The sequence below is a fragment of the Hyla sarda genome, chromosome 5 (genome assembly GCF_029499605.1).
Source record: "Hyla sarda isolate aHylSar1 chromosome 5, aHylSar1.hap1, whole genome shotgun sequence".
Classification (NCBI taxonomy): domain Eukaryota; kingdom Metazoa; phylum Chordata; class Amphibia; order Anura; family Hylidae; genus Hyla; species Hyla sarda.
Window position 1 is genome coordinate 289,509,419 of NC_079193.1, and position 12,435 is coordinate 289,521,853.

The following is a 12,435-nucleotide window of genomic DNA, read 5'->3' on the forward strand; positions in this document are numbered from 1 at the left end:
ACTTCCATCACTCAGAACGGTGTAGGAGGGGAGGAGGTAGTCGGAGGGAGATCTGATGTGCATGTCTACACCATGACGTCCCTAGTTAAAAGGGTATTTCTTATCACAGTAGTTTATGATGCATTGTTAGGATATGTCATGTAGGAAAAAAGCAAACAGGAATTGCAGCCTCAGTTTTCAGGTTGCAGTGGCCTGACACCTAGCATTATCAATATGCTACCACTTAAGACTTTGTCCCCACAGCCATCAAGACTTCCATTATAGTGAGCTCAGCCTGAATGTGGTATGGAAGACATGAAAATGGCCTCAAGGTACATGGCACCAGATGATCATGCAGAGAGAGAAAGGCAAATTAACCGCAAAAAGATGACAACTTACTTTAAGAGTTATTTATTCTCACAATTAGGTTGATCATATAAAAGCCTTAGAGTAAGCCAGTTCACATTTGTTTTAGAAAAAAAAAAAAAAAAAAAAAAAAAGACAGGCAATTTAAAACATTCTTAACACAATAGAATAACCGCATCCAATCTACATTAGCTTTCTCACCCAGAACTACTATCCAGTCTTCCAACAGATTAATATATATCGTCCTACCATAAATAACTGCATCTTGATAGAGAATATAGACACCATATTCTTTCATATTTAAAAGAATAAAACAGAAAAGTCGGAAAGAAATCTGGAGATTATACTTGGAATATGTAAATTTTAGATATAAAAAACATATGGCTTAAGGAAATTGCTAGTCTTGGAACATTGATGACATACTTAAAAATATAAAAAACCATATGCACTTGCAGCCTGTCAGAAAAATTAAGAAAAACCTAGAACCCTTTTCATTTCTATACCTTAATAAATATGCATATTGACTTTGTGGTTTACATTCAAGGAGGGAAAATAATCTGAATTTCTGACTGAAAGTTTACATTGACTGTTCACATGTTAAAAAGACAGACCCCTGCTATACAACAACTAATGCAATACAGTTCTGAGGTCTTATGGGGATATTTGATGGCATTCAGATTCCAGCTCTCATTTTGGAGGACCAAAAGCTGGAACTTTGTTCTCCACTAACATTGGTAGGTGATGTGATGGTGTCCGTTCAGCTGCAAGGTTTCTTGGCAGCCATGTACACCAAAATATAAATTCTATACTGTTTACTGACTTAATGTAACAGGTAATAAGAACACTGAAGTCTGGATAAACAACTATACTCAAATCCCCAGAAACAAGACTATGCAGACCTTAATGGACCGTACCATCTTAGTGAGTTGTATAGTTGAGTTTGTTGGATTTACCAGTATGTAGAGTAATGTATATACAGGAATCTTTATCCTACACAGCATTTCGACACTGTGTTCTGACACCTTCCACTCAGTTTTAGATTAAAGCAGTATTATTGTTTCAACAAAGTCAGTCGGAAGAGAGCTGAAACAAGTATATGTGCTATAAACAGACAAGTTTATCTGAAATGTGTGACTGGTCAGAGACTGTCAAAGAAATTCAATCTGCCAGCTTGGCTAAAGTAGTGAGAATATAATAATGCAAATGTTGAGTCTAAAGGTGCCCATATACATCAGATCAAAGCTGATGAAAGCAAAAGGATTTCAACCAAAACGACCAATCGTCTGGTAAAAGTTACAACAGACTTCTTGTCAGATGAGAAAGAGTTTGTTTTTTTTAATGTTCGTGAATGAAGAATCAATCTTTTGGGAAAGAATATTCTCAGAAGGTTCCTAGAAAGATTGTTCATCCATTTTCAGACTTCATTGATCATGCAAGGCCAGTTTAAACAACTTTCACGCTCAATTTGGACTTCTAGGTGTATGGCTGTGTCCGAGGAATGATGTAATGTCTGAGAAATTTATCTAACGTGTATGGCTACCTTAAAGGGGTAATCTGCCCCTAGATATCTTACCCCCTATCCAAAGGATAGGGGATAAGCTGTCTGATGGTGGGGGGGGTTAAGCTGCTGGGGACCCCTGAAATCTCGGCTGCAGCACCCCAGACAACCAGTGCAGGGAGCAAACTTCGCTCCGTGCCGGATGACTGGCAATGCAGGGCGGAGGCTCGTGATGTCATGGCCATGCCCCCTCAATGCAAGTCTATGGGAGGGGGCATGACGGCCATCACACCTCCCATAGACTTGCACTGAGGGGGCATGGACGTGACGTCACGAGCCTCCGGAACTTGTAATACCATCAACTGACTGATTTATTTATTTTCCCCTCTAATACTCTACTTGCATAAATGGTTTGGAACAGATACAACTCTTTCATACAGAGCACCTCTTCCATTTCCCCATACAATGTATAATCTTGGATGCCCTAGGGGTCCAATTTATAAATCCGGAAACTGTGACCTACCCATACCTTTATCAGATATAAGGAAATGCCATAAGTAAGCCATGCTGCTAGTTGTAGATGCACATCAGAGGAAACATATCAGTTTCATACTGCTCACAAGGTACTGACAAGTTCCCTCAGTACAATTTAATTTACTGTAAAATGCTGCATTTCAGAGGAACTATACTTTTAAAAACTACCAGCAACAGGGCTACAAGTCATTGGGGCAGTCCAAGACAGCTTCTCCGTGCCCTGATCGATTCCTACCTATCTGGATACAGGAAAAGAACAATTGATCAGGGGCGGCAGGAGGAAGATGCCAGGGACTGCCCTGATAACCTGTTGCTGGCAATATGATTCCTCTAAAATGCTGCAGAGTGAATCCTGCATAATTGTACAAGAGGGAACCAGTCAGGGTTTCATGCTGTCTGTGGTTTAGGCAGCATTAAACTGATAAACTGATTAAACTAAACTGAATACATAAAGGGAATCAACACGGTAAAGGAGGAGAGCATATTGAAAAGAAGAAAAACTACCACAAGAGGACATAGTTATAAATTAGAGGGGCAAAGGTTTATGCAGTAATATCAGGAAGTATTACTTTACTGAGAGAGTAGTGGATGCATGGAATAGCCTTCCTGCAGAAGTGGTCGCTGCAAATACAGTGAAGGAGTTTAAACATGCATGGGATAAGCATAAGGCTATCCTTCATATAAGATAGGGCCAGGGACTATTGATAGGATTCAGATTATTGGGCAGACTAGATGGGCCAAATGGTTCTTATCTGCCGACACATTCTGTGTTTCTATGACTGGTTCCCTTTAATAATATGCCAGTGATAAATGTTGCTGCTTTGCAGGAATTTATTCTCTTTAGATAACAAAAAATCCTGTTAGAAATGTTGTCATGATCCAATACTTTTTTTCCACCATGTGTCTCTTAACAAATGAGCTTGAAGCCATCAGGTCAAAGCATCACAGTGTATAGTACAGATACCCGTATGATTCACGGATCATTCACCTTTTATGGAAAATTCTGCATAAAATGTCAAGTAGCTTGGTAAATTTTCATTTATCTTGCACTGTTCTTGAGGTACATTCTGTTTTATTCAGCAATTAAAAATAAAATAAAATTCAGCTGGGTCCTTTGTACTTTGGAGATAACAGTGACATAAAAGGGGTCAGCTGCTATTGACTGTGCTCTTCTTAGAATTCCAAGATGCTCGACCCCCTATTATCAATTGTAATTTGTGGGGGAACTTGGCAGCAAGAGTATTCCCTTGTCACCCCAGGAGAAATAAAAGAAGCACAGAATTATAATGAAAATGAATGAGCTGTCCTCAAAAGGCAAGGGAGACACTCATTGTAGTTATTTGAATTAAGTTCCAAATGGGAACCTTCCCTCTAATAAAAATCCAGCCAAAATATTAAACCAAACAATTTAACATGTTAATTGCATTTAAATAGTAGAAGGATGTAAATACCTTAAATAAAAGTGGGAATTGGTCAGGCTCGCTACAGACATGGGCAGATCGGTATAGATTTATCTCCCTGTCGGTCTAGCTGATTGTAGTTTGAAAAGTTATAAAATTATGTTTTCCTTCTAAGCTTAGGTTAGAAGGCATTTAAAAAAAAAAAAAAAGTAGACTAAGGAATGGGGGCGCGTGCAGGTGGCAAATTGGGTATGTAATGTTTTAAAATAATTTTCCTTTATACCATTCCTTACTATATGGCAGCATAATATGATTTCTGAATAAATGATTCAATAACTAATTCCACCTATGCACTGTAAAGCCTATACAGACAACTGACATTGTGTAAATGACATGAAGACATAGTGGTCCTTCAACATCTTTTCCATTTTCTCAAACAGTACCAAAATTGTTAAACTTACATCAAAAACTTACAATATAGAATGAACAGAGCTGAAATAACATTGTGCTCATACAGTACTGTTCCCCATATCTCAGCCAGCTCAGGGTTTCTTGTTCTTACACAAAATGTAAGAAGCCAGCGAACGTCAGACAGAGGAAATGTGATGTGTGCAGTAAGTGGTTAGCAGCTACATAGGACTTTATTCTAGGAAGTTACAAGGGTTTAAACCCAAATAAAAAGATAAAAAGGTTCAGTACTGTCAATCAATAGGATGAAATGGAAACAAGGATAAGTGGCATACTGCATATCAGTGGAGAAGACCTTCCAATGCTAATAGTGATTCTCTGATGTGAACACAACATTGGTTATACAACTTATATAGCCCTTACACCTCTAAGTAATAGAGCAATCAGTTTCCTAAATGTTATATTGACTGCATCTTATATGGGCTTAAAATATCCTGTTTTTTATTTTACCAAATATTAAATCTACCCACCCCTTATTTGGTTGATTTCCCTGACCCCAATGTGACTGTGCAGCTTCTGAAAAACATTAATTTTTTTTTACTTTTGACATTAAAAAGAGCATAGTGTCTGCTGCTGGTGTATTATCCCAGAAGGCATCAGTCTCCGTTAACAGGGAGGTAGCTGCTTCTCAATGAATTGCTTAATGTCTGTCATTTCCTGATGGGAAAAACAAAAGTAGAATATGTATTACATAAAATGTTACCACAGTTTGGGATGATAGAAAAGGGGTTTACTCAAATTCGATAAAAATGCAAACAATCTATGAAGGAATACTTTTGATGTAAAATAAAAAAAATAAAAAAATGTAAAAAGGATAGGGATAAGATGTCTGATAGTGGGGGTTCCGCCGCTGGGAACCCCTGCAATCTGTCCTGCAGCACCCCTGTCATCTGGTGCACGGAGCATGCTTTGCTCCCTGCCCGATGACTGGCGATGTAAGGGCCCAGAGGATCTTGATGTCACTGCCCTGCCCCCTCTGGCCCTTGCCCCTCTCTGTAGTACTTTGATTGCCTTTCCTAGACATCTTATCCCCTCTCTAAAGGATAGGGGATAGGATGTCTGATCATGAGGTGTCCAGCAACAACAGCAGTCATGTGGACATTAATGGAGGGAGGCAAGACAACCATGGCAGCCCAAAGCCTAGCACAGCGGAGTTCTGAACACAAATCCTTTTGATAGGGGATAAGATGTCTAGGGTCATAGCACCTCTTTAAAGCCCCAGATTCATATAAATCTGCCTAAAACCCAAACTGTCTGATTTGCCCAAAGAAACCAATCACAGCTCAGCTTTCATTTAACCTGTGCGTGTTAAAATATGAAAACTGAGCTGTGATTGGTTGTTATGGGAAAAACCAGACAGTTCTGGTTTCAGGCAGATTGGTCGTTTAGGATCAAATAATATTTAGCTTCTTAGCTTAGCACTGATCAGTACTATTGGCTTTCTCCTTGTACAGTCTGTCTGAAGCAGACCATAAAAGTACAGCAAGGATTGGTGGCATGGGAGTCTTTAAGAAGTTAAAGCAGTATTCTGGTGAAAAACTATATATTTTTCATATCAACTGGCTCCAGAACATTAAAACAGATTGGTAAACTACTTCTATTAAAAAATCTCAATCCTACCAGTAATTATCAGCTGCTGAAATGGAGTTCTTCTTTTCTGTCTAAAAACAATGCTCTCTGCTGACACTTCTGTCTCTCTTGGGAACTGTACAGAGCAGGCGATGTTTGTTATGGGGATTTGCTCCTACTCTGGACAGTTCCTGATAGTGACAGAGGTGTCAGCAGAGAGCACTGTTGTCAGACAGAAAAGAACATCTCAACTTCAGCAGCTGATAAGTACTGGTAGGATTAAGATTTTTTAATAGAAGTAATTTACAAATCTGTAACATTCTGTAGTCAGTTTTCACCGGAATACCTCTTTAACAATATAAAACAATTAATTCCTATATTGAATAAATCATTCACCTGGTTGCACGAGCTGTGTGCCAAGCCTTGGTAGGTCCTGAAATTGATATTCGCTGGGTTTATTACAGTTTTCAGTTTCTCTGAAGTCATAGCACCAAACATAAGAGGAACTAGTGGATCACTTTCCCCGTGGCATTGAAGAACAGGTACTTCTTTGTTGGCACTATTAGCAGCAGCCTGGCATGCAAGCAACAATAAGAACCAATATTAGTTATTATTCAAAATAAAACTATAGATCATAATTGTCTTTTGGTAAGAATGTTGCCTCAGAGACTCAGAGCAATGAAAAGGAGAAGTCCCGTGGCTGAAAGTAGAGAAAAACTTATTCCCTACCCACAGGAGAGGCGATAAGTTTTATTTTGTGGATGGGGGGTCCGAGCGCTGTGGCCTCCCGCAATCTTCTGTACGGAGCCTCGGCTCTCCCCCAAAGTGTTGCATCATGACCTACACCCCCTCCATATGTTCCTATGGGAGAGCCATTCGGCTATCTTCGCCCCTCCTGTGGCTAGGGGATAATTATTTTGGTACTTCTAGGCATGGGACTTCTTCTTTAAAGTCCAAATGGTCCCTGAGGGGATTCAGGTCACCCAAGCTCCCAGACTGATGTCATCCAAAGTGTCTGACATAATGGATGTATCAGAGAACATTTACTCAAAACAATTCCGAGTCATCTTTTTATTTTCAAAGCACTCCAAGTCTATTTTAATAATTAAAACACTTATTTTTACTAATAATGAAAATTTGTCCGAGTTTCAATTTAAACTTCAGAAGAGTTTGTAGTGAAGAATTATCCATTACCTGAGGAAAGGAGGTTCTTAGCGGCAGCCAACAGCTTAGAGCAACAACACCTGCTAACTTCTGGGTTGTTGTTAGAGCGGTGTACAGCGACAGGGCTCCTCCCTACAAAAACACAAAAGGGAACGGTCATTACCTGTGTACTGAACATATAACTAATTACAGGACACTAAACATAAGAAAACCCACCAATCCCTGTTAGGAGCAGAACTTTATAGCTGAATATATATTTAAGTATAAAATAAGTGTATATATAATATATATATATATATATATATATATATATATATATATATATATATATATATATATATATACACACATACACACACACACACATATATACACACACACACACACACACACGTGAGCTGATCTATAGCTCATGACGAGATGTTCTTACTAGTAATGTTACCTTCAGGGGCAGGTAGCGGAGGGTTAAAACTATACGGAGGAACAGAAGGGCCTAAATCTATTCGGTGGGCATAAAGGAGGCCTAATACTATATGGGGACCAAAAGGGGGCCCATACTATATGGGGTCACAGAGGGGGGGTACTATTACTGTGCAAGGCAATACAGCTGGAGGGTTTGTAAAGAGGTAAGAATGCTAATGCCAGGAGCCTATAAAAGGGTTTCCTGCAGATTCTGTGGAGATTTGTGCCCAGAAAAAGGAAAGTGAACAACTCCGATTAGAGAAAGCATCACCTGTGAGTCACTGGATGTAACTGCACTGTAATCACTTCTATAAGTGGGAGGGTGGGGTGTGATTAGGTCACAAGGGCTCTCAGCAGTCCGTGTCCACCCCTGGAGCATTTCAATCCAAAAATTATAATTAGGGAAGAGTTTTTGTTTTTGGCAAATGGCATTATATTTATATCACTCGTCACCTATGACTTTCAGGGCCGGACTGGGTGTGAAAACCAGCCCAGGAAAAAATTACATACCAGCCCCATAGTGTTGCGTCATTATACAGCACGTCGTCATTTTCTTGTTCATAATAGGTAAAATCATGCATTTTAAAGCATATTGGATGAGTGCCTTATTTACATATATAAAGAGCAAAAAAAAAAAAAAAGTAGTTTCCCAACATTAGGTGCAGTATATGCCCCCCCCCCCCACATTAGGTGCAGTATATAGCCCCCCCCCCACATTAGGAGCAGTATATGCCCCCCCCCACACATTAGGAGCAGTATATGCCCCCCCACACACACACACACACACATTAGGAGCAGTATATGCCCCCCCCCCCCCCCACACACATTAGGTGCAGTATATGCCCCCCCACACATTAGGTGCAGTATATAGCCCCCCCCCCACACACACATTAGGTGCAGTATATAGCCCCCCCACACACATTAGGTGCAGTATATAGCCCCCCCCCCACATTAGGTGCAGTATATAGCCCCCCCCCCACCATTAGGTGCAGTATATAGCCTCCCCCCCACCCCATTAAGTGCAGTATATAGCCTCCCCCCCCACATTAGGTGCAGTATATAGCCTCCCCCCCATTAAGTGCAGTATATAGCCCCCCCCCCCCCCACACACACACACACACACACACACACACGTTAGGTGCAGTATATAGCCCCCCCCCACATTAGGTGCAGTATATAGCCCCCCCCCCCCACATTAGGTGCAGTATATAGTCCCCCCCACATTAGGTGCAGTATATAGCCCCCCCCACATTAGGTGCAGTATGGCTCCCCCACAGACATACAGCCTTCAGCCATATACAGTGTATGGCTAGACGCTGTATGCCTGTGTACTGTCCCAATTCAGTGTTCCGACCACCGCTCCGGGGTCACGATCTACTGCTATGGCCTATGGGCCATAGCAGTAGATCGTGACCCCGGAGCGGTGGTCGGAACACTGAATATGAAGTGCCGCTGGTCACTTACCTACCATGCGCGCGTCCTCCTCACCGCTCCGCTCTGTTACTATGGGCGCACCCACAGGACATCAGTGACGTCCCTGCGTTTTTAAAGTTAACGCGGGGCTGGCGGCCGCAGAGAGGTAACCAGGGCATCCATGTGTCCCGAAAAGATTTTTCGGGACACATGGATGTCCCGAATGTGATGGGGGCCGGATCAGGCGCTCCATGAGAGCCAATGATCTGGCCCTAGCGGCCACTGGAGGCAAAAAAAAAAAAATGCACACAGCCACATCTCAAATCGGCCCCAGGGACGCGGCCCACCTGGTAATTTCCCGGTATCCCAGTAGGCCAGTCCGGGCCTGATGACTTGCCATATCTGTAAAGAACCTAAAACACATCCCTGGACTTGCAGCCATTCCAGTGTCATGGCCAGAAGTGCTATGTTCATACACTCACTGCCCTCAGCAGTCACATGCAGTACATACAGCAGTGTTTCCAAACCAGGGTGCCTCCAGCTGTTGCAAAACTACAACTCCCAGCATGCCCGGACAGCCATTGGCTGTTCGGGCATGCTGAGAGTTGTAGTTTTGCAACAGCTGGAGGCACCCTGGTTGGAAAACACTGACATACAGAAAGGGATCGCTGAGGTCAGTGACTGGCTGCACGAGCGTATAGGACATTGTTGAAGTACTTTTGGCAGGGGACAACAAAGTGGCGGTGAGGTAATTTTTTTATTTTTTTTTTTGCTGGTCCCAGCCTGTAAGCAATTTTTGTCTGAAACCCTTTAATAATATTGAACTGCAGGACTACTCCACACTTGCCTGAGAGAATCCTCCCAAGATGATTCTGTTTGATGGTATCCCATTTTTCACTTCTTGATCTATTAGCACTTTAACTGTTGGGGGAAAATAACTGGTGGTTATACAGGAAAACATACTGGGATTGATATGGATGATAATTCCATATCATTGATACTTAATATAGGATGCAATTCGGTTCATCAAAGGGGGACTTTTTATTTATTTATTTTTTTTATATATATCAACTGGTGCCAGAAAGTTAAACAGATTTGTAAATTACTTCTAGAAAAAAAAAATCTTTATCCTTCCAGTACTTTTTAGCAGCTGTATGCTACAGAGGAAGTTCTTTTCTTTTTGAATTTCTTTTTTGTCTTGTCCACAGTGCTCTCTGTTGACACCTGATGCCTGTATCAGGAGAAAATCCTCATAGCAAACCTATGCTACTCTGGACAGTTCCTGACCCGGACAGAGGTGTCAGCAGAGAGCACTGTAGACAAGACAAAATAGAAATTCAAAAAGCAAAGAATTTCCTCTGTAGCATACAGCAGCTAATAAGTACTGGAAGGATAAAGATTTTTATTTTTATTTTTTTATTTTTTTAATAGAAGTAACTTACAAATCTGTTTAACTTTCTGGCACCAGTTTATTTAAAAAAAATAAATAAAGAAAAAAAGTTTTCCACCGGAGTTCCCTTTAACCCCTTAACGACAGAGGACGTAAATGTACATCCTGGTGAGGTGGTACTTAACGCACCAGGACGTACATTTACGTCTTAAGCATAACCGCGTGCATTGGAGCGATGCCCGGATCATGCGCGGCAGGTCCCGGGTGCTGATCCCGCGGATGTCCGCCATTAACCCCTCAGATGCCGTGATCAATACAGATCACGGCATCTGCAGCATCGCGGTCACTTAAATGGATGATCGGATCGCCTGCAGCACTGCCGCGGCGATCCGAACATCCAGCACAGCAGACGGAGGTCCCCTCACCTGGCTCCACTGCCTTCCGGCAGACCAGAGCAGAAGATGACCGATAATGCTGATCAGTGCTGTGTCCTATACATAGCACTGAACAGTATTAGTAATTGAGTGATTGCTATAAATAGTCCCCTATGGGGACTATTAAAGTGTAAAAGTAAAAAAAAAATTCCCCCAATAAAGACGTATATTGTCCCATCTTCCCTATTTCACCCCCCAAAAATAGTTAAAAAAACGTAAAAATAGAAAAAAGTCCAAAATAGATGCTTTATAACATTTTATTCCCAAAATTTTTTTTATAAAGAATTGATTAAAATATATAAGCAAATATGGTATCAATAAAAAGTACAGATCATGGCGCAAAAAATGAGCCCTCATTCCGCAGCTTATACGGAAAAATGAAAAAGTTATAGGTCTTCAAAGTGTGGGGGATTTTAAACGTACTAATTTGGTTAAAAGGTTTGCGATTTTTTTTTTAAGCGCAAAAGTAACAGAAAAGTATGTTATCATGGGAATCATTTTAATCGTATTGACCCAAAGAATAAAGAACACATGTCATTTTTACCGTAAATTGTACGGCGTGAAAACAAAACCTTCCAAAATTGTGGTTTTCTTTTTAATTTCCCCACACAAATAGTATTTTTTGGTTGGACCATACATTTTATGGTAAAGTGAGTGATGGCATTACAACGGACAACTGGGCGTGCAAAAATAAAGCCCTCATACTAGTCTGTGGATGAAAATATAAAAAAGAGTTATGATTTTTTGAAGGCGAGGAGGAAAAACCGAAAACGTAAAAATTAAATTGTCTGCGCCCTTAAGGCCCAAATGGGCTGCGTCCTTAAGGGGTTAATGCTCTTGTCCATGACGTCATTGCAACTGCGCACACAGCAAGATCTGCTCACAAAACTGAGCATTGTGACATTCAATGTGCCTGAGCTTATGTAAGGCCACCGTGCGGTAAACCTGCACGTTACAAGTGATTTTTCATATCTGTAGGCAGATTTTAATGAGCAGGAGACTGCATAAGGGTTTCCTCCTTACATTCTCCCAGCCCTCTGGTAGGGAACACATGGTAAGTGTTCACACTGATGTGGTTCTCTGTGGCGGCCATTGTTTCTGTGATGCTTTGTCTGTGGGGTGGTGCGGCCCAAAGCCAGGGGTTTGGTTGGGCAGCAGCGGGGCTGCCTGGTCACTGGGTAGTTCCCCCTGTGGGCACTGGTGTTGCGGTGGTGGTGGCCGCCGCCCGGCGCTACACCAATGTTGGGTTAGGGACTCACTCTGACTAGGTGGCCTTGACGTGGCGAGTGGGCTTGTACTTTTTGATCAAAATGTATACTAACAACCTGTTTACTAACAATCTGAAGCAAGTAGATCAAAATACAAATGGTGGATGTGCGGCTGTGTTTCTCTTTGTGTTGTAGAATAAATGAGTAAACTGGAAGCAGGATAAATATGCTGCACAAGCATTGCTAAAATATCTTAAACATTGTACAGCAACTTCTGCAGTAAAATCCTACAGCGCAGGCGGCAGAATGTGAGAAGATGTAGGATCACAATCTGCATGGCTGGCATCTGCACAATGTTGAATACTCTTGAAAAAAATCAGATACAGGATTTCATTCTTCACTTAACCCCTTCAGGACATTGGGTTTTAAAATGTTTACACTTTAGTTTTTTCCACCTCACAAAAATCACAACACTTTCAATTTTGCACCTACAGACCAATATGAGGGCTTGTTTTTTTTGCACCAGCAATTTTACTTTGTAATGACCTCA

The 12,435-nt window shown here is 41.3% G+C and overlaps 1 protein-coding gene across 3 annotated transcripts in view; it reads right to left on the minus strand.

Moving 5' to 3' along the window:
- Positions 1–269: 269 nt before the first annotated feature.
- Positions 270–12,435, minus strand: part of LYPLA1 (lysophospholipase 1) — a 48,932-nt gene continuing 36,766 nt past the window's right edge. Inside the window, exons 6-9 of one of the 3 annotated variants that reach the window (XM_056521927.1) lie at positions 9,701–9,774; positions 7,009–7,110; positions 6,211–6,387; positions 270–4,902 (exon numbers count right to left, since the gene is read on the minus strand). In XM_056521927.1, coding sequence (XP_056377902.1) covers positions 4,852–4,902; positions 6,211–6,387; positions 7,009–7,110; positions 9,701–9,774 — 404 coding nt within the window. In that variant the 3' untranslated portion in view covers positions 270–4,851. The remainder of the gene's footprint in view (positions 4,903–6,210; positions 6,388–7,008; positions 7,111–9,700; positions 9,775–12,435) is intronic. The other 2 variants (XM_056521928.1, XM_056521926.1) reach the window with 2 other exon arrangements.